General features: G+C 38.0%; 1 protein-coding gene across 2 annotated transcripts; it reads right to left on the bottom strand.

The window, feature by feature from the left end:
• Positions 1 to 16,114: 16,114 nt before the first annotated feature.
• On the bottom strand, positions 16,115 to 18,258 carry LOC122653287 (50S ribosomal protein L18-like). 2 transcript variants are annotated; one of them, XM_043847264.1, is made up of 2 exons: positions 18,159 to 18,258; positions 16,115 to 16,587 (listed from the first exon to the last, which is right to left on the bottom strand). In XM_043847264.1, exons 1-2 carry the CDS (start codon positions 18,248 to 18,250, stop codon positions 16,236 to 16,238), a joined length of 444 nt encoding a protein of 147 aa, XP_043703199.1. In that variant the 5' UTR covers positions 18,251 to 18,258; the 3' UTR covers positions 16,115 to 16,235. The 2 variants fall into 2 exon arrangements, with proteins under 2 accessions (XP_043703199.1, XP_043703200.1); XM_043847265.1 differs by lacking the exon at positions 18,159 to 18,258 and having other exon boundaries at positions 16,115 to 16,742.
• Positions 18,259 to 23,791: the final 5,533 nt, after the last annotated feature.

Here is a 23,791-nt window from a genome sequence, read left to right as displayed (position 1 = left end):
TAATATAATAAAATTTTTTTTTTTCTTCAATGAAGGTAAATCATGTAATGTACATGTGTACTTGAAAATGTGAAAAACATGGCGACTATCTGATAATGACATATTGTGAAGTCTCTTTCAAATTAATTTTGAAAATTTTTTTATATCTTTTAACTTAAATAAATTTTGGGAATCGACAATGGGCAATTAAATGGAGGTGTCAAGTTCTAAATACATCTATAGAGGTCATTTTGACATCCCTTTTTTTAAAAGGATTTTCCAATCAACACTCTTTAAGGTATCAAATAATTTGTGTCCTTATTTTGTTGCTCCTTTTAGTATAATCTTTTTTTTTCAATGAGGAATTACATCATGTTAGAAAAACACTGACATCAAAAGAATAGGACAAAGAGATGGCCTGAGTCGAACGAGAACGCTTTGTCCTTAAGACAATATTTGCACCCTATTACTGCACTGGGTTGCAGTAAACCTGTCTCCCAAGATAAAACAGGCTGGACTGATTACTGATTTGCAGAAACAATAATCACTTGAAACTATCAGAGAATTGAGAATTTATTAATGTCTGACTGATTGAAATCGCCCCATAAAAATTGAATTATTTGGGCTATCCATTTCACCTCTATTTATAGTGGTGGATGTATCCCTTCAAGACACCTCATGGAATGGGTGTGTCCATTGACATGAGTGGATAGGATTAAAAGATTCTAATCCAAGCACTTATATTTAAATGTCTCTTGAAGATACCCCATGGTGTAAGTGTGTCTCTTGGAGATACCCCATGGTGTAGATGTGTCTCCTGGATCAATGGATTAGATTATAAGATTTCAATCCAAATGTTATGAATACACCTATACAAATGAATATGTCTCTTTGAAGATAGATGTCCTTTGGATATGTCTTTTTAAAGATACATATTCCTTAGCAAAAAAATCAGGCCAACATTAAACCAAAGAATGACCCAAAATCATCAAAAAACTAGGACAACATTGAACGAAAGAATGACCCAAAACTGTCCACACAATTATTGAAAAAATCCCAACACATCATTTATATGTAAAATCAAAAAAATATGACAATGACAACTTTTGATGATAACATAATAATAAGTCACTTTTAAATTATTTTTTTTAAAAGGATTCACACCCCATAAGCAGAAACCTTTGGTGCATTAAGATACAATCATTATCGAACGAATTCTTGGTTTATCTTAACTTTGTGTTTCTAAATCCTTCAAAACTATAAAGGACTTAAAGAATAAGACTGTGTTTCCCTCCACCCATGGTGAATGGGATCAAAGGGCGAGAAAGGATGTCGAGAAGGTATTTTGAAATATACTAAAACCCTAGGAGAGGTTTGTGAACCCTAGGCTAGTGGATGAACCGTCCTCTATGGATGAACTAAAATAACTTTGTCCTTACGAATATACTTGATAACATTTCACAAAGGTTAGTGGACTTCCTAAAATTCTCTAACTTCGACCTCATATCACATGTTAACATTGAATGGGTCCATGTTAAAGAAGAAATCCACCCATGTTACTAGTCAAGTCTTTAGACCAAATAGACATGCTAAATGAGTTAGTTAAAAAAGCACCGCCCAAAGTTGTGGAGAATTATGAAGATGCCATTAGTTTTCTAAATTTGGTAAAACTTTGAACCATTTTGGTCTAAAACTTAATAGATGAGGTCAGTGCAAGACCCTCTATGATGTAGATCCACTTATATTATGCATCATTTCTCACATGGCAAATTAATGAATTTTGACAATATTTGTGAATTTTATTAAGGAAAAAGAAGGCTCTCAGGCTGCATGCAACTTAGGTCCAGAGACTCCTGACATAGGAAGTTGAAATGATCATCCCGTCCTCCATAAAATGAAAATTCCTACACCCATTGGATGTCCTCAATATGTGCTCTCATTGGTTCCATGTTAGTGCAAGGCCTACGCAGCCTCGGATCCCCCACCCATGCCATTATTGCCCAGAAAATTAATAGTTGTTAATCAAACCTTCCGTCAAAAAGTAGGTTAGTAAATCCACAATCATAGTTTTCAAAACCAGATTAGTGAGAAAATTGAAAGCAACCCAATTCAATTCGAATTGGTTAGTTCACAAAAAACCAAACGATACTTAGAAACCCCCTGATTTTTTTTTTAGTCTTTTAAGGGATCAGGATCGTCTCCAGGGAGCAGGGAACGTCCAGGGCGTTGCCAGCCGTTGGGCTGTATCGTATACATCCCTAGGCGTGCATCGAGATATGTGCGGTACAACTCAACCGTTGGATGTCCCCTAGCAGCACCCTGGACGCACGCCTCCCAGGGGACGAGCTAAATTCTCTTTTAAGAGGCCGGTTCTTACTCCTTAGTGAAGACTAGACTAAAAATAGTGGTTATACTTTTCCGGTTCGACTGCTGGTTCAGTCTAGTTCCAGCCTTTTAAACTATGTCCAGAATCAGCCTTATTTCTCATTGATTAAGGCTTATTACTTTCTGGGTGAAAGATCATTATTGGGATTCAAGCTCCTTGGAGATTTGACCCAGTTTCTCTTCATCCAATCTCTTCCCTCTGTAGATTTGAACCATTTGATCATTAGCATGTGAAAGGGTATTTTTAGCATGTGAAAGGGTATTTTTAACCATGTATAATATGTGATGGAAATTAATGATGACATAAGAGTCCGATCACAAGGTCATATCATCAATCGAGATGAGATTCTCTCTTCTCCATGGTGAAGGGAAACTCATTCCAAATAATGTAATCAATCATGATGGAATGGAGAAATACATGGAAAAAAAAGAACATATCAAGGTTTAGGTTCATACTTGGTGAAATAAATGTTCCTTACTTCCTCTTTAGAAACAGCGTTACAATGATTTGAATGTATTCTATGACACATATTTAGGTGTATTTAAAATTTTACACATTTTTTTAAATGTCTTTCGTCTTATTCTCAAAAGTTATTAAAATTAGGGGTATAAAAGAATTTTCAAAAATAATTTAAAAATAAATGATCATTATATCATTATAAAAAATTGTCATTGTCATACATATTTTTCAAATACATACATATGTGAAATGATAATATTTACCCTATTGAAAAAAAAAACGTGTTATTCTAAAAAGTCAAAAAGCTATGGTAATAAAGTATTTGACACTTCATGGGTGTCAAACTGTCAATAAGAAAATCCATTCTTGTAAAACTAATCTCAATAATTTCCCATGCTGATAAACCAACTTCTTACATGACGTAACATCGTGATGAAAATACTACTTTTAATATTTGATTTCGAAAGGTCCCTTAACTTGTGTAGTAGTTTAACATTAAAATACCTAAATAATATAGTATGACTCTTTATCTAAATGAATCGAGTCAATTACATATCCAATTGAAATTAATCTTTTATCAGTTGTTAAACAACTCAGGCTATTACCCATGTCTTTTTATTAAAATGTATATAAAATAGGAGAAAAGATTGGGCACACTGCTGGAGTACCATAAGTTAGCCCTCTCTCTCTCTCTCTCTCCCTTGAAATGACGACCCCTTGTCCCTCCTATATGATATCCCATCCTGCATCCCATTCATGCTGGTATGCTGCCTGCTACTTTACCACATACGGATGGTGTGTCTATCCTTCTCCCATAAAATTATTTAGTTTCTTTGTTCTTATGGGATTCGCTAGGTCACCATAGCTAATTTTAAATGACCAAAAATCCAAAAGATACATGGAAACAAATGCAAGTGTTCAAGTCTTGATAGTAATTTTTTCTTGAGATTCTTAAGAGTATTTTATTGTTCAATTATTGGAGAAAGTTTTCTTCATGTTGTATTAAATGAATTTATAAAAAGAAAGTAAATTTCAAAATATCTTTTTTAGTGTCCTTGTCCTTGCCTCTTACAAGGTTTGAAATCAAGATTTTTCCTATGTTTGCTTCTTAAAAATTAAAGTAGTGGAAAATCTTTAGTCCCATATTGCTAATGGAAGAAAGTAGAGTAAGACCCATATTGTATAATAGGAACTACAAGGGTAGGGTTCCATGGAAGAAACACTCACTATGCTTTCTTGTCTTTGGGGTTCAGGTTGTGGTGAGGCGAGACGAGGCCTTGGCGTAGAGTGGAGTTTTAACGACATTGTCCGACTTTGACCAAGGTTTTAGTGTATCATGTCGGGATTGGTATCGATTGCTGTCAATACCAATACAGATCGATTGGATCAGACACTTTTGCCCCCCTAAGATTCCAATATGGTTTTTTTGTACTATTTTTGCAGTCCCTGGTTTTGTACCACTGACATGGCCGATTTGAACCTGATACCTAAAATCCTACGTCTAATGCGTCACCAAGGTCAGTGTTCTTGCGTTGCATGTCATTCAAAATGCATTCGATGCCCACAATGGCTAGTTTTCTATGTCTTCTCTCCTAGAGATACAAGTCTTTTGGATAGGTATTTTCAATGGGCATCTCTTCTCTATAAATAGAGCACGTCATGGACATTTTAGATGATTATTCTAAATGTTTTGTGTGTGTGTGTGTGTGTGTTTTGCCTTTTACTAACTATTTGAGAGTTCTCATAGTTCCATTTCTGTGTGTGTGTTTTGCCTTTTACTTTCTATTTGAGAGTTCTCGTAGTTCCATTACTGTGTGTGCGTGCTTTGCCATTTGCTTACTATTAGAGAGTTCTCATAGATCCATTACTTTGGATTGTTGAGCACAACCTAAGTTTGTCCCGATGTGGCCCAATAATAAGTGAGTGTAACAATTACTGAAAGACCAAAGGAGATGTTTCATCTTGGAGGTCAATTTGCAAGACCCCGAATTGCACCATAATAGGTGACTATTGTCTTAAAGACAGTGACCGGTGGTATAACTCAACCCCACCAAATGTTCATGTATCAATCTTTGTTTTTGTACGTGATTGCCTCATTCAAGGTTAAGCGGTTGAGATAAATTCTATATTCTCAATTATTTGATAATATTTTCTAGGGGCACTGTTCTCTGTGCCGCAGCCCAGGCTGCGCCCAGGCACATGGGGATGGGCACAATGACCACCCTGCCCCCAGAGTGGCAGGCCTATATATGTGCCTGAACGCAGCCTACGCTGTGGCATAGAAAACATTCTCCCTATTTCCCAATGCTCCACCTATGGTGAAAAGAATTCTATCCACACAAAAAAAAAAAAAAAAAATCAAAGTCCATACCCTCCCTACTAATTGTAGGAAGTCTATTTCTTCCCCTAGAGTAACAACTGAATGCCACAAAGATAGGGAATTTGTTCACCGTTGTCGCCTCGTCGGTAAAGAGAAACTTGGTCCTTGATTATTCTAAAATGCAAGCATTGTCCACGTAGGTTGATGATTCATGCCATTTTTATGGTTCTCTTCTCTCTTTTCGTTCAAAAAAATGTTTTTTTTTAAAGGCCAAAGATTTCATACACAGCCTGCTTGCACGGTCGTGTCCCCTCTCACAAAAAGTAGGAAAAATCATAAGCCCCCCACCCATATTTAATGCCTCAAAAGTCCCACCCTCTCACATGCATGGTTTACACAGCCGTATATGAAAACTTCTCCCTTTTTTAAATTTATTTATTGTTTGCTTCATGTATATAACATGTAAGTAGTTGGGAAAGGCTTAGCAAGCTAATTAAGCTGATGTATGTGCTATAAATGCCATCACGTAGGGTTGAGATTGGAGTGATTGGTTGTGTGGTGGAGACCATGAGAAGAACAGCACTACATTAATTGTTATTCATCTCTCACTTTTTTTATTTAAAAAAAAAAATCAAATTAAGGGCATTGTTTTGGGTTTTTCCTTCTCTGTCTCTCTTTTTTTCTTTTCTTTTTTCTTTTTTCTTTTTTTTTTTCTTGTTAATGGAGGTATCCAGGCTTTTGGCCTGACTATTTCCCAGGATCGGGTCATTCAAGAATTTAAGTGGAAAACCAATTAAATCCAAGGTCATCGATTTAGACCAACGCCCATGCCAACTCCTCTACCCTCTTGGGGTTGTCTTTCCTTCTCCTCTATATATAAGGAAGGTTTAGAAGATTTCCTTCCAAGACTGACACTTATTTGCACATCTTTTAATCTTGATTTAGTGGGTTTAGGTTAGGTTTGCTGTTCCATAATGTCAATATATGGGTTGATCTTACCTTAATATATATAGCAGTCAGCTAGGCACTAGATACAAGACATAACAAAAGCTTATTAATGTCGTTAGATCAGCTAATTAAGTACTATTGAATGAAGAAGCTGAGATTAGTTCATTCCACTGGAGCAGCATTTATTTGCTTTGGAATTAAAATAAATTTATATCATGTTAGATTGGGCATTAGCTGTTGGATTTAAATCCTTTGCGGTGCTTAATCATGTGGTGCTGCCTTTGCAGTTCAGGTCAACGTGCTCGAAACGTGAAAGATGTTTCATCCAACAATGTGAGCTCGAGCATAAAGAAAATGATGATAATAATAACAACTGGGTCTGCTCGAGCTCGCACCGTGGGATGAAGCATCTTTCACGTGTTGAGCTCGCAGACCCGAACTGCAAAGGCACTGTAAGATTAAGCACTGTAGAGGATTTTTATTCATTAGTTGTTCAATCTTTCTATACTTGGAGAACTGTCTGTTAATTTATCATCTCAAGTGTAAGAATTCAACACTTGAGAGGATAAAAAGACACCACTGCCCACGTTTTTATGATTGCATTCCACCTATAAGAAGGTTTAGTTTGATTTATCCTCAGCTAAACGTATGTGATAGGTGATACCGAAAGCCATGAATTAAAGGGATTAATTAACGTTGGAGCTGGATATGTCTAAGTCAATACTCGGAATCTCTTTCATGCTATTAGTATCCCACTTGAGAATCACCATTAAATGGCCCACCAATTAAGACTTTTTTTATCCATTATATTTAAGATTGTTTTTAATTCTATAGGCAATTTGCAGGCATGCCTAGTACTTGAATGACCATTAATGGCGTAGACTTTGCCTTTCGCATTAGATGATCCATCTAATCCATTACGTGAGCTTAATTAAGCCAAAATGGCATATCTGTCTACAAATTTCCAAGTCATACATTTATTTTATTTTATTAGTTGGTAGAATATATCTTATGGGAGGGATTATTATCCTCTTCAATTCCTAAAGTATGGTAGTGTGGCAGTGCAAGATGGAGATGGTGTACTTGGCAGCTGCCATATCCAATGGTCTAAGCTAATTGATATGGACGGTTGGATGCGGCAGCTACCAGGTGTCGACATCTCCACCTAGCACTGTCGCACTGCCACACTTAAAGGAATTGAAGAGGATAATTTTCCCTTATGGGAGAGAGTTCTCTACGATGACATTAGCGTGGGAAAGAATCTGCATGTCACACTAATGGTTATACTACAAAAAGTATCATCCACATGTGATCTATATATTCAGAACAGGAGAAAAAAAATTAATTAATAATCCATGTGAAATAGAATTAAGGGAAAAAGTTCTCTGTCCGGGAGTGTGGCCTATGCTAGCACTCCCATGAGTCTATCTCTCTACTCCCCATATGAAAAGACACCTCTGCCCCCTTGTTTTAAGGAGGAGATAGACACATGGGAGTGTTGGCGTAGGCCACACTCCCGTACAGAAAACTGCTTCCCTAGAATTAATTACACTATGATGACATTGTGGGAATTTTTTTATATATATTTTTTTCTCTTCAAATAGCTAGAGCTTGATTGTTTTGTCCTTGGTAATTGGTGAGGCCCTTGTCTTTAGATTGGATCTTAAATGTGTGATTAGAGCTAGTCTAGGACGAGATATTATTATGTGTCTCATGTGGTCCATTCTAGTGTATGAGCGTTAGATTGAACCAACCAAGTATGGGATAGATTAAAGGGCTTGATTTAATATGTTTCATCAGCTCTAGAGCTTTTGGCGTATCGATCAAATACCTAATAGATACTATCTACTTTGATTGTTAGATTTTGATCCAATGCCTCTCTAATCCTGCATGACTACCGTCAAAGATTTCCACCTTTGTATTGGGTATTGTTGTATTATTATTTTATAGAAGCACTTTGGGTCAAAGCACTTGTTTCAAAAAGCACTTTTTCAAATGTGTGTCAAAGTTTCAAAATTGTGTTTTGTTTCATTCCCTCCTTTTTTTGTTTCCCTCCTCTATTTTGTTTGAAATTGGTTGTACTCTCTTGTGTGCAAGAGGCTAGAATTGAGCTAAAGAATAGTCCCACATTGGTTGTGGGAGAGTTACTTGAGGGGTATATATATAGGATTGTTTCCTTAAGGTGTGAGCCTTTTGGAGAGGAAGACACCCTACTCTCTAGTGTGTGGGGGGTCCTTGGGGTGCTTTTGAATCGCGCCGAGCCGAGCCGGGCCGTGGCCGAGGTCGAGGTCGAGGTCGGGGTCAGGGTGTGGACAAAACCTTATAGGAGTTTTAATGTTTTGTTTAAAACTCGATTTGGTTCACCCGTGGTTCATCTATACGGTTGAACCACACTTGTCTATTCGTACATATATATGAATAGTTACACCCCCTCCACCTCCCTGTACGTGGAGGTATACATACGGTCACACCTCCCATGTAAGGGTTACACCCCTGTACGTATATCACCTGTATTCATACGACTGTAGGGTACTCCAGTATTATATAGATACACCATGTCATTCCTGCATTTGATATAGACAACAGAAATGTATTGTCCCTGCAACAGTCCGTTCCAGAGACAGATACTGTATTTTCGTTTAAGTAATAAGAGGGTTGTATAGCCGTTTGGTATCCTTGGTACTCGTATTAGGTTCTGCAACCTATACGTTTAGGAGTTGTATTTATCTTGGAGGGTAAGGTGCAAGGTCAACCCCGTTGCAGAAGAGGGGGCATCTAAATCCTTAAGGAAAGTATCTTACAGATACGAATCAACTCGATTGTCCGTGCTTCTTCCTTTCTGGTTCGTTTCACTCTGCAACTGGTGTGCGATAACAGGTATTTCTCTACTTCTGTATATCTGCTTTGTCTTACAGTATATGCCTAGTATAACAGGTATCCATGTTCTGTAGATTTGCTTTATAAACTTCTGCTCTTTTATTCACATAAGTAGGTCTGTGAATATTATTGCCATGCCATTTTCTAAATGGCCAATTTCTTACTCTCATCATGGTCTTTGGGAGTCCTACTTTCAGGAGGATCTTCTGAAGCTTGTAATTCAGTTCTTGCTCCATGGAGCCTAATAAATTTCCTTTTATTTGGTGGTGTCTGCAAAAATAAGAGAGCAAAACTGATTAATCAAGAGGAATAATTAGAAGATTTTAATTATAAATCTTCTCTTATTTTTATTTATGATCAAGTTTTCCTTCAACTACGATAAAGTTTTTAAATGACGTTTAGAGGATATCACGTAATAATAAGGATAATTTCGACCATTCATAAATAAGGGACAAACATTTAGGGTTAATGATGGTTGTATGGTTCTTTCCTTCACCATATGATGAAAGATAATTTTTCCTTTTTATTTTTCACTTTATTGATAAGCAATAAAGGGATAGGGCGGTCCTCACCTGAGTTTGTATTATTTATTTTTGGTGGGTAGACCATAAGGGTTGATCATGTTGGTTTTACTTTTATAAGATGGAGGGAATAGATCCCCGGTATGGGCTGCAGTGGCCCACAAACTTCACCAGGAAGCTCGTTCTTCTTTTGCATTAACAAAATTCTGTCTTTATGGAAGAAACCCAAGAATAAATAGTTTTCCTAAATAATATAAACAAGTCTTTACATCTTATCGTATAGTATCCTCTCTTGTCACTGGAGTGCTCCAGTGAGAGAAAGCCGGAGGCCCGGCCCACAAACCCACACACCCTCCTCTTAACTTGCATTTTTCTCTTACTGGACCTCTCCTATCTTTATTTGCTAGATATAACTCTTACACGTACAGTTACAGTGACCGTCAATTTCCTGTCATTCTCAGTTAAAATTCAAATCTGTTTGGAAGTAGACTGTGACAGTGTGTCAGCACACATGGACAGAAGGGTCCACATGTTCAAGGAAGAAACAGAATGTAAGAGAGCATGTACGACCGACAATATGCGGACCATTCAGCTTATCTAATCATCAATGTTGGATCCCAATCTGATTGTTCTATCCACCAATGCCATAGAGACTGCCCTTAATTCCTTGATCGACATCAGAGATTTAGTAATCGGTAATCGATCTTGGCCGTTAATGATCGAATACTGATCCGGATTTGTTTGCATCGGTATGGATCAAACAAATTTACCCCTTGTTTTCTTCAAAAAATTTGGATTTTTTTATATTTTTACCCTTGATCTATAATGATCCATCGATAAGGGATCAACCAAGAATCAGTATCGGTCTCCACTGATACCAAAATGAACCGACTAATTCGACCAATCCAATACCAATTCCTCAAACCGTGATTGCCTTTCGATACATATATACAAACAGGGATGAATGCCATGTATGAGAAATGATAATAGCTAGCTAACATATTGGTTTTGGTTTAGTATGTAAGATTTTTGTGATGACCCTCCTGTGTAAAGGCAGACCAAGACCCCATCACATGAAGGCAGAATACAAGATCATCTTACTTGTAAAAATTAAGATAATGAACAAGGAAAAAAACCAATGAACCATGAGCTGTGATATCATATTTGAGGGTCCCATCGAAATATTTAAGGCCGCATTAGATGAAGTAAGCTCTCCTCAAATATATAAAGACACACCAAAAATCTTAACAAATCAATGTGATACTATAACTTTGTTATTGGTGAAGTCGATTTTGGTCAAGAAAGTGTATTTGGGATCTTCGGAGGGCCGTTTCAGCCTTGAAACAACTTCAGATTGTCGAAAAATGGCATACATCATCGGTATATTTTGGGATATATGTTATGTTTTGGTCCGATCCTATCCGGTTTGGCATTTTTTGGTCTGGGGGCATTTATGTACTTTCTTGAGTTAGGGTTTCTCTATATAATGTTCTTATCTTTGGGAGGACTGTATGAGAGGTTTTGTAACATTTCCAAAGGATAGTGAAATCTGTTCTATTGCTCGACCGTGGATGTAGTTTCCCATTGTGGGGATGAACCTCATAAATTTCTGGTGTTGTGTGTTGTGTGTTGTGTTTTTTCGCTGTTTTTCGTTTTTTCTTCTGTAAATCGTCATTCTGGGCGTTGTTTTCTTAACAAACTCTATAACTCTCCAATATGGCGACACATATCCATTGTATTGGCTGATTGGTATCTACCAATATGGATCGATCCGAATCCATCTCTAGCTAGTATCAAGGTTCATATCCTTGCATGCAAGACAATAGTGTTTCACCATAAAATCTAGTTCGAGGTTAGTGTGTGGGCTGGCCTAAGATAAAGGTGTGCTCCCTCATGCATGCTTCAGTCATTTTTTGTTCCATCAGAATTGGATAGCTGGAAAGAGTGGACAGACAAGGAAAGGATCATTATATTTTCTATAAATATCCAAATTTTGATGCCTAATACACCAATATAGATGTTAGTGAGACCCACCTGATAATGAGCATGAGGTAGCCCATGGACCAATCTACATTGGCCTGGATCTAAGAGTCTAAGATCCTCTGATGGGAGAGAGTGAAGTAGCACACAAAGTCGCTTAAATTGGGGTGTAGCATTAATTCTTTGTTTTGTATGAAATATGAATTGCTGTTTCCTACACCCACAGTGAATGGGTATCTATTTATCACACGTATGGCTTCGGGTATCGTGAAAGTTATTTTGGAGAAAAATTGTTAAAACCCTATAGGGGTTTGCGAACCCTACGATAGTGTGGTGAACTTTTTTGTATGGTGAAGGAAAACTTTCTTCATTATTATTATACATTAAAATCTATAAAATAATATAGATAAATATAAATAGAGAGAGGGTTTCCTAAAAAACAGCGTGACCCTAGCGCCAGCACCGTGGGAGTGGGGGAACAAGTGCGTGCACAGAAGCATCAATAAGAGTGGGATTTACGCTTTTCATGGGGGGGTCATTTCTTGCCCCTCTGTGTTTGAGCGCAAGGTCAAGTTGCCTTTCAAGGTTCTTTTTTCCATATAAATATATAAATACTTTTAATTTATTTCACTTTTATGATTTTCACCTTCAAACAAATAGAATCTCTTGTAAAATCTGATTTTCACGAAACAATTTATTTATTTTTTATTTTTTTTGGTGTGGGAAATATCTATTGTACGAGTCACACATATTTCCTACCACATGGTAAGCCAAAAAAAGATAAAATTTTGTAGACACATAGATCCCAAGGTCTTTTTCTCATGTGTTTCATCTCAAATGAAATTGATCAAGTTAAAAAACAAAGCTTTAATTTGAAATTACGATATCACCCTTCCACATTGCAAAAATATGTATGCGTATGATAGAAAACATGGACTTTTTTTTCCTTTTCGCTCCCCTCCCCCCCCTCCTCCCTTTTTTTTTTTTTTTTTTTTTGATGTTTTCAAAATAAGTTGAATTATCAGAAACATAAATAATTGACCTTGGGCTATTTTTTTATAATAGAAAAATATATATTAATAGAAACTAGTCAGAACAAAGTGTTTTTGTACAAAAAATTATGCCCTTTTTTAGCGGCAAAGTTAGATAGAAACTTGGAGAAAACCAAAATAGAGGGGTCCTGGTTTACTAAAAACCTACATTTTGGTAATAGGTTAGTGATCTCGACAAAATGCATTAAATCTCAAGGCCAGGGATTCTTCGGAGGTGGCAAAAAAGAGTAGAAATCCTTGTTGCAGCACCAGATTTCTTTAAAATCCACAAAATCATAGAATTTTTTACTGTTTTACCTCTTGTCCATATTGTGTCATTGATATGGTACCTGATATCACAATCGACCACTGTTAAAACCATTAAGTATCACCCGATACAAGCAATACGATACCGATACCTCAAGCCATGGCCATCACCCCCTCAAAGTCAATATAAAGGAAACTATGAAAATGAAGATGAAGCCACTTGGAGGAGCCATGCACTTGCCCCTAACAATAAATGCCTTAGATTGTTGGGGTTGGGTGATAGGATGGAATCCTACTTCACCTTACTTCTTTTTTCTTCTAACCATCCAATCACAATTTCTCAAAAGAAAATTTCGACTTTAAATTCATGTAGTGAGAGTGTGAGATCCAAGGGACCACATCACATTATGAGAAACATAAGCTTTCCTGTGAAAGACATTAATAATTCACTTATACACTCCAAAGCCAATTCATCTCCATTCTTTTGACTTTGTCTATTAGAATATGATCCAGATAGCAACAACGTGTATCATTTATGCATCTGGCAAAATAACCATATCCAAACAAACACACAATCCTTTTAATGGAAGAATGCGATAAATGTCAAATCCAAAAGAAAATATCTTAAAAGGATTGCGAATGAGCTTAAACATGCATGTTATTGCTAAAGTCTGATTTCGGTCCAGAATGTGTGGTTGAGATTTTTGGAGGGCGATTTTGATCTTGAAACGATTTTGAATTATCGAAAAATAACGTACGTCATTGGCAAAGGTTGTGGAGTTGTGTTGGGTTCGTCGAGATATTTGAAACGGTATATTTTGGGATATATGTTATGTTTTGGTCTGACCTGTATGATTTAGTAATTTCTGGGTCCAAGGGTATTTCTGTACTTCCTTGGGTTAGAGCTTCTCTATATAATGTTCTTATCTCTGATAGGACTAAAAAGTGAGGTTTTGTAACATTTCCAGAGAATAGTAAAATTTGTTCTGTTGCTCGACCATAGATGTAGCTTCCACTTTGGGGGTGAATCCACATAAATCCTGTGTATTTGTGTGTACTTGTTCTTATCTGTTTTTTGTATTTCTTCTACAAATTGCCATTTCTGGGTGTTATTTTCTTAACAATAGATCTATGAATTCAAGTCTCCCACAGGTCACAAAGGGTTTGATGTTTGTGACTGTTCCAGTTGTTCGTACTCTTCCGATGACGAAGATATTTAGAAAAAGCCTCGGAAAAAGAAAGAACGTTCCTCTTTCGATCGAGAATTATGGCAACGATACAGGGCAAGTGACCCTACAATTGGCCCTTTGAGTGAGGATTCCAGCGAATACCAATATTTGGGATAGTATGGCAATTGCCACCCACCTCTAGGTCTGAAATCCAAGGAATGGAAGGTGGCCCAACGCAAGAAAATCTTGGGTTCAAGCTCTGAAAATGTGCAAAAGCAATATAATAGGCTGCATCTTGAGTTTGGTTCCGTAGTTACTTAATTTGAAGTTAAAAAGAAAATTAAAATTTTGCTCACTTATCATTTTCTGGATCTTTATACTATGTTTATAGCAATGAAATTGTTTCATTTCCAACTCCATTGACACTTACATATAATATTATTGATTTGGCACTAGTCACAGTTCAACCATTATCTCAATTGCCTTGGGTATATCTGTCCATACTTTCCTCTGTTTATATACACAACTTCTAAAATTTTGGGGATTTGATTAAAATAAAATCGTCTTTTCATTCCATTAGGGAGGTGATCGAGGTTTGAGGAAAGGATGAGTTTCTTTCTATTTGCCTTTTGTTTTTATTTGGTGGGGCATGGGGATTCATTAAGCTATCATGGAGAGGAAAAGAATGATGTAACAAATAGACCAAATGTTCTCTGTGCCGGGGGCATAGGCTGCACTCAAACAATTGGGGTCAGGGAAAATGACCACCCTGGCCCCCTGAATGACAGCAATCCTCAGTCCATGTGTCTGGGTGTAGCCTACGTTGCGGCACAGAAAACATCAATCCTAACAAATATTACTATACAAGAAGAGTATTAGCCAAGGTTTTCTCTAGTCCATAACAATCATTTGGTGGTGGGTGTTATTCTTCAAAGACTACGTATGAGGGTTCTTTATCCAAATTGTTACTCCTTTTTTTAAGGCAATAATGTGGTCGTCGAGTGTGAGAGACTACTTATGAATGTTCTCTTCTTTTTTTTCCCCTCAAATATTTTGAGAGGAAGGGGAGGGACTTCTTGATCAGTTCTGAATTAAGACCTGAGTTACCATATCATTAAGTAAGTTAATCGTTATATCGCAAATTAATATCGTTATTTAATTTCTCAAATTCATTCCTTCTAATCTCTCTCTATCCCTTGTTACATTCCTCTCTATTTCTCAGTCTCTCTCCTTTTTCTCTCTATCTCCAAAATTCCCCTATTTGAAGATTCAATGTGGGGAGCCCTCCTTCGCCCGAATTACTACTCAATGCGTAGGAGGGAACCCCGACCCAAAAATAAATCATCTGACAAGTCAATGGATTGTCAAGTCATTTCCTTAGCAACGATCAAACCGAGTCAACTGTTGAACAAAAACATTTCTAGTGTCCAAATCAGTCAAATCAAAGCTGAGAGCTTAGACTGTAGATACACAAAAAGTGGGAGGCAATAGCCAATACAAGCACTGACCATACAACCCCAATTGGGAAAAAAAATCCACCATACGATTGGGGTTTATCTATTAGGCTAAGAGTATCTAAAAATTGAGATAGGGAGAGAATTTTCCTGTTTCAGACAAGTCATTGAACTGGAGTTGAATGGAGAGAATTAGAGACTGGAGGTTTTTTATGGGTTTGCTTACTTAGAAGAACGGCAACCTGATATTAATAGGACATAATCAATCTAAAGCAGACAATCGATATAGACACATAGAATAAGTTACTCCTTTCATCAATCATTCCAAACCAACATGGTTATAACTGAAATGAGACAATGACCATGATTTTGGAGGCCAAAACATTTTAGAGGGGGGAAAATCAAGAAAACAGTGACACAGTAAACAATTTCACTTAGTTTTATTTCTACGGCATTATGAGATGGTTTTGGAAGTCACCAAGTTGACCATCGACACACTTGGAACCATGACAAATATTCAAAACCATACACAAGAATGTTTTGGTATTATCTACTATTCAAACTGCTTGATAGGCCAAATAGATTTTTCATCTGCAACTTCGGCCAAATAAGTCCAGATGGAAGCTATCTAGTTTGTAATGGAACACTCCCCACCCCCACCCCCACCCCCACCCCAAAAGAAAGAAAAAACCATTGAGGCTAGACTAAGTGAATCAAGATGGAAAAATCAAGCTACTTCCAAATCTGGCAAAAATTGTGAACCAAGAAGAATGGTTGGAAAATTTGTCGCACAAACAACAGCGAGGAATGTTCACAACCAATATGAGGGTAAAGTTCAGAGAGTTCAAATAAGCTTGACACCAGCCTCCCTAACAGAATCAATCACAGCCTTCACTTTACCATGATATTTCTGTTCTCTCTTCAAGAAAACAGAAATTGCAGGTATTCCCTTGAGCAGCAGGCGCTCCCCCAAGAGCTTCCCAATCTTTGCTGCAGCTGCAACATCACGAGTATTTTCCATGCTTGACCTCAAAGACTTTTCCTGTGAGCTTGCAGACGAAGCCACTGTAGCTGTAGGCGAGTGTATTACTTGGGCGCTCACAAACTTGTTGGTGAAGTGCATCTTCAAGACATATGGTTTGAGAAACTTTGTGATCTGAGGTGGCCTGACGGGGGGAAGGATAACCATTTTTGCTTCCCTAATGATAAAATAGGCAAAGAAATTATTAGAAACACCTGAACACACCAACCGAAAAATAGAAAAGCCATACAGATTCCAAGTGATGATCCTCCCTTTTGAACAAGGGGTCCCAGTCGATCAAATCTGAACATAGGCTGATCCAATCTAGGAATATCACAAGTAAAGGAGGACTCCCCCCCCCCCCCTCCTCTCTCCCCTTTCTTTAGGAGTGGGTGGAAGAATTGGCAAGTCCTTTAGGAGTTCTCCCTGGCCGAACAGAAACATGATTGGATCATCGTGACTTAATTCACTGTAATTTCCTAAAGCATTCAAATTAACACATCAGTTTAGATGATTAGGAACATCCTTTTGAATGAAATTAGGGTCTAAGAGATCTCATTATAGGACACTGATGGATAGTACGTCTCAACCAGGGCATACAACACAAGCAGAGAGGACATTTGCATACATACTATATGGGAACCTCTCTCTCTCTCCTACATATGAAACCATTCCATCGCAGTGTGATCCTATACGTAGCTTGCTCAAATAACTCTCTCCATACTATATATAACATCTTTGAGCTTTAGCCCAAAGCCCAATCCGTTTGAATTATAGCCCTTTTTCAGATCAGCCATTAACATATGAGAAAGATTAAAAGATTCAAAAAATAAAAATTCATTTGGCGATTCCTCGAATCCTAAGTCCCTAACTCCCCATGCACTCCCATCTGCGTACTCATGACATCTATCAATTCAAGATTCTTACCCGTTAAAGATCCAATGTTCCAAGATGCTAATCTAATCCTATGCTTAGATTGTTTCAACATCTGTCTTACTTGGAATCTAATTGATAGATGTCATTTGCTAATCTCAATTCTAGACTCTAACCCGTTAGGGTTTCATACATGCCCAATTTGCGAGAAAAAAAAAATCTCAAAAATTTATTTCACTTCACATAAACAGCACAACATCCAAAATGCTAAGCCATTTTGCTCAGGGAGAAAACTAGAGAGAAATTCCAGTCAAAACAATTACTAAATACATGTCTGAAATATTGGTTGTGCCAGTTTTTTCTGTTTTGATATATATATTTCTTGGTGATAAAGATTAACATCTCTTTTATTTGCAGACTACGCCTGCCTGTACTTTTGGGACTTTGTCCCTCTTCTTTTTACCGTCCTCAATAAATTTCTTCTTTCAAAAAAAAAAAAAAAAAAAAACCAGAAAAGAAATTAATTTGTTTCCAAATGTAAACTCAGACACATGAATGAAATTTCAAAACACCAACTAAATAGCCAAAGAGATCCCAAAGGCATTTTATCTTCTCTACCTTATGAGAAAAGCCTGACAATTATTAAAACGTTTACCAAGCTGTTCTATTGAGCTGTTGTTAGATTATATAAGAGAACTCTCCTAAGCCCATTCACAGAGATTCAATACATTAACCCTCTAATCACAGGAGGAAGAAGCCCTCAGTCATCGTAGCACACTCCCCAATCACAGATAATGTGTAAATCCATTAACCCTCTAATCACAGAGACAGTCAAGACAGGGAAAATAAAAAGAGCAAAAAGCAAAATACTTACCTGGTTCAGAAGAACTGCAGAACCACCTAACTAAGTTTGCTATCTTTGGTCGCTGCCAAGGGTTTGGCCTACTGGAACACAACAAAAGCATTAAGAGAGAGAGAGAGAGAGAGAGAAGATGCAAAAATAGTGGAAAAAGAAAGAAGAGTAATGGCGTCAGAAGGAGAGGAGTAACCTTGGGATTTTTGTTTGCTCTACTCTTCGCAGCCGACAACTCCAATCTTCGATCGAGTACGTAGACTGAAATGGAAGCAGATGGGACTGCAAGGGGAGTTAGTGGCTTAGGGTACAAGGAATCGTGGAATTGGTTTTGGTTTTTGAATCTTTTATTTCTCATATGTTAATGGCTGAACTAAAAAGGGCTATAATTCAAATGGGTTGGGCTTTGGGCTAAAGCCCAAACATGTTATACATATTGTATGGAGAGGGATATTTGAGGCAAGCAGCATAGAGGAGTGCACTACACCAACGAGGTACGACGGAATGGTTTCAGTTTCATAAGTAGGACAGCAGTGAGAACATTTTAGGTGAGGAGAGAGATAGAGAGAGGGTGCTAGCGTATCCTCCCTTGGTGGTTTAGAGAACCTTTTCCCATATAGTATATATGTGTTAATACCCCTATATAAGTTGGTAATTCTTCTGCATCCAACAACCAATTCAAATTACTTCTTGCTTCCTCAATTTCCATTAAAACATATTGATTTTGGTCAAGAGATTCCAAGTAAGAAAAATGTTGAAACAAACCCATCTTCTTTTGATGGGCATTCATTCCCAAACACATCCTTATTCCACCTTAATAATGCTACATATCGAGACCTTAACCTTTTCAAAGGTATTCGTATTGCAAGGCAGGCACCAGAAGTATCCCACCTCCTCTTTGCAGACGACACTATGATTTTTTGTAGGGCTACCCTTGAGGATATTGACACTATCCAGACCATTCTACAACTCTTTGAAGACTTATCAGGTCTTTCCATCAACTGGACCAAGAGCGAAGTCTTTTTTAGCAAAAATACTTCATCTGAGTTACGAGTCCAAATCTATCGTCGGCTCAAATTACAAGAAATGTCTTCTGATTCTACCTGTCTTGGTACTCCTCTTATACCATCTAGGAAAAGAACAACTCACTGCCACAAGCTCATTTCCAACATCCAAAGAAAATTATCTTCATGGAAAGCTAGCATGCTCTCTCAAGCTGGTCGTTTGGTTCTTCTTAAGTCTGTCCTTTGCTCAATGCCTACCTTTCTAATGTCCTGCCTCTTACTTCCTAAGTCTGTTCATTCCACTCTTAACTCCATCAATGCTCAGTTCTGGAGGGGGTTAAATCCAGGTGAGAAATAACCAACCCTCATCTCCTAGAAATCAGTTTGTCACCATAAACACTCAAGTGGGCTGGGTTTTCATTCTTCCTCTGTCCACAATGAGGCTCTACTTGTTAGACTGGGTTGGCGAATGCTAAAACAAAGTAACTCACTTTGGAGCAAGGTGCTTAAAGGAAAATATTTTCCAAGATCCTCCCCTCTGAGTATCAACTTTAAACTTAAGAAGGGTTCTTGGGTTTGGAATAGTATTGGTCATATTCTCCCTTCTTTGAGGAAAATGATACTATGGAAAGTAGGGAAGGGCTCTCTTATTCCTATCTAGGACAACAATTGGATACCTGGATTCCAACCTCACCACATAAATAATCACCATAATTTTCAACACTTTTATACTATGGTTGCCGATCTTTTGGTGGGAGGAATTTGGACTCTACCCCTCCTTCAATCTCTTTTTCCAACCCCCACTGCAACCAGCATTACAAAAAATCCCTTGTCAAACTGTCCACATCATGATTTCATTTCTGTCCTTTTACCAAAACAGGGGAACTCACTACAAAAGTGGCAGCTCGTCTTCTAGATGAGGTACCTCCTATGGATCCTTTCAAACCAATCTGGAAACTAATTTGGACACTCAAGATCCATCCAAAATTCAAACTTTTCTTATGAAAAATTCTCCGAAATGGATTAGGGACAAGATCAACCTTAGCACAGTTCCTACCCATCCCAGATCACTGTTTGTTTTGTAAATCCCATTCTGAAACACCTTGGCACCTCCTCCTCTCCTGCGATTTCTCCAAACATATCTGGTCTGCTGGACCATTGGGGTTACACATTGAAAGTTTAATGGTAAACTCTTTCATTGAATTTTTTCACTCTTTCCATACCAACCCCCCTTGGCCATCATTTGATTTAAAGCTTGTTCTTTACATTTTCTCTATCACGTGTTACTTCATTTGGTTAGAAAGAAATCGCTGTTGGGCCTCTCTGTCCAATCCAAACCCTGACACCATCATTAAGAACATCCAACAATGGATTGCTGACCTAAAGCTTTTCTATGCACCTGTGAAAGACTTCACTCTTATCCCTAACTCCTCTCAGCCTACTCCCACTATCACTGATATCCTTAACCTTATCCCATCTGATTCATTGACTATAATTTGCGATGGTAGTTTCCAAAAAGAAACAGGGGAAGAAGAATGGGTAGCAAACATATTTCTCAACAAACAGTTTTTCTGTGCTTGCTCTGGTTTTGGTCATGCAGGGTCAGCTCAGGAAGCAAAAGCAAAAGGACTTCTAATCGGTCTTCAACAAACAGGAGTAGAAAATGGCACCACGCTCAACATCTGGGCTGACTATGGATTTGATCCAATGGCTCACTCAAAAAACAAAGCAATGGCCGTGGGAGATCTTTACAACTTTGTGGGACATTAAAAACCTTTTGAGTTCTTTTCTTGAATTATGTATATCTAAACAGCATAGATGTTTTGTTCAGCTTGCTAATGAGTTGGCTATCAAGGCCAGATCAAGTAAGAAGACTATGTACTTGTCAGACATTTCCCTTCTCTAGTTAATATTATTATCTCTTTCTACCCCAAAAAAAAAAAAAAAAAAGTAAAACATCAATCCATTTTACTAAGATGGAATAGTGGAACAAATCCAACTTCTTTTAATGGACATTCCCAAAAACTTTTATCCCTATTCCACCTTACTAAGTCCCAAGGTAACTCCTCTCCTTCTTCTGACGTCATTACTCTTCTTTCTTCTTCCACTATTTTCGCATCTCTCTCTCTCTCAATGCTTTTATTGTGTTCTAGTAGGCCAAACCTTTGGCAGTGACCGAAGAAAGCAAACTTAGTTAGTGATTCTGCAGTTCTTCTGAACCAAGTAAGTATTTTGCTTTTTGCTCTTTTTATTTTCCCTGTCTTGAGTCTTGACCGTGTCTCTGTGATTAGAGGGTTAATGGGTTACACATTATATGTGACTGGGTATTTGTGTGCTACGATGATTGACGGCTTCTTCCTCCTGTGATTAGGGGGTTACTGTATTGTATCTCTGTGAATGGGCTTAGGAGAATTCTTCACTTATATAATCTAACATGAGCTCAAGAGACCAGCTTGACTATAAACATTTTAATAATTGTCAAGCTTTTCTCATAAGGTAGAGAAGATAAAACGCCATTCCTGATTTCTTTGGCTATTCAGTTGGTGTTTTGAAATTTCATTCGTATGTCTGAGTTTACATTTGGAAACAAATTAATTTCTTTTCTGGTTTTTTTTTTTTTTTTTTTTTTTTTGAAAAAAAGAATTTATCGAGGGCGGAAAAAAGAAGAGGGACAAAGTCTCTGAGTAACCCCAAAGTCTCTAACACTGAGACTCAGCTTCTATGGTTCTTCTTCAATCAATTCTTCTTAGTTTCTTACACCCAAGACCACCCACACGCTTCATACCTTTTCTCCTCCCCTCTATTTGAGTAAGATAATAACTAACATGTGGTCTCTCTGTTGTGCTGCCAGAGCCTGGCCAGGAGTCCCCATCTCTCTCTCTCTCTCTCGAAACTGATTCTCTGCAACTAACCATCCAAACCGGATAATTTCCGAATATCCGATTATTAGTCGGATTCGGAATCAGAGAGTGCTTTGACTGTCCGGCGGACAATCTAACCGAATACGGATATGACTTGGAACAATCAAATTCGAGCTCGGATAACATTCTATTCAAGCCGAATTCAATCCGTTTACATCTCTAGTTTCTGATAGTACAGGGCAATAATCATGACAATGCAATTTTCAAGGGTGCAAACAGCTTCTTGAAGATCATTCCATCCGTGATCAATCTGCTGGCTCCAATCAACACCAGTGGCCATTAGGACCTCAGTAGAGATGGGATCACAGAGTCCAGACAACAAGTTGGAGACTGGAGAGGGATCTCATGGCTCACGCACATGACGGTGAATTGCAGTAGAGATAATATTAGCATGGACGTCGGCAGCTAGAGATTCATCAAGCACCATAATTCCAGTAGCTTGTTTTTTGTTCAAAAATTCAGATCAGTTAAATGGATTTTAGGATAAGACACAGTCAACTTAAAGATTAGAGTTCCTTGAAATGGTATAACGGTAAAACCTAAAGGTATTTGACCTTGTGGCAGCAAGAAGAGGTCTAATTCATAGGGATAACGTCACTATAACACACTTATGAATGCGATTTTCACCAAAAGCAAAACCAAAGTAAAATGATGTACCTGTAATGGCGATTCTGGATGTTCTACTGGAACACAGGAACAAAATATGATTGTGCTTGGAGATCTACTGTCATTAACAACCACGAACTAAAAGCTACGAGCAGAGAAGAAATGGTTCTTCGGTGACTGTGGATCAACTATCATGGGCATGAGGAAGAAAGAAAACACTCAATAAATCCCTGCTTCAAACAAAAAGAGGAGATAGACTGAGAGAGAGACTTTGGGGTTTCAGATCAGAGAGATAAAAGAACATACCAGAGGAAAACCGAGCGCTCTTGGGGAAGAATGGAAGATGAACTGCTGACAGCCTGAGACCGTGAGACACAGAGATGTGATGTTGAGAGAGTCTGCTAGTCGGGTATCTTCGATTTCGAGGTTTTTTTTGTCTAGGTCAAGAATTTGGAAAAGACTAGGGTTTATCCGTTTAGACAAGGGTCAATTTGTACCGGGTTGGTTTCAGATTTTGGGTTGGTTTGTTCCAGGTTTGGTCCTGTTCGATGAGTTAATCGGGAGCCATCGGTTTAGTCCGAAACCGAATATGCATAGAACATACAAACCGAAGCCGATCCATTAAGAGATCGGTTTGGTCTCAATCGGGTCAGCTTTAGATTTCAGGTTGGTTTCTTCCAGCATTCCATGATGAAGGTATTTGCTCCCCTCCAAACCAACGCATTAATATTCTTCTGTTCTCCAAGACCGCAAGACGTCAATAGAGTAGGGGTGTAAATTTGGCCATGTCGCCCGAACTTGCCTTAGCTCGCTTTGAGCCCAAACAAGGCTGGACTGAGATACTGTGGCCCTGAGGGTGGGTCAAGGGCAGGAATTTTTTGCCCTAAATCAGGGTTGGGCCTAGTTTAGAGTTGAGGTCTTAGGCTGAGCCTGGCCCGACCCAGCCCTACTCTGTCTTCTTCTTCTTCTTCATGGGTGTCCACTGTCCAGTGACTTTTAATTTCAATTTCAAGTGGTCCTGTTGAATCTATTATGATATCTCAGCCTATGGTGTTCTATAGGTATTTGTAGTTCCAAGGGCCGGCATGACGTGCTTAGATCTTTTTAACAAATGTTTGAGTA

The sequence above is a fragment of the Telopea speciosissima genome, chromosome 2 (genome assembly GCF_018873765.1).
Source record: "Telopea speciosissima isolate NSW1024214 ecotype Mountain lineage chromosome 2, Tspe_v1, whole genome shotgun sequence".
Taxonomy (NCBI): Eukaryota; Viridiplantae; Streptophyta; class Magnoliopsida; order Proteales; family Proteaceae; genus Telopea; species Telopea speciosissima.
This window is presented reverse-complemented; position numbering and strand designations above follow the sequence as displayed.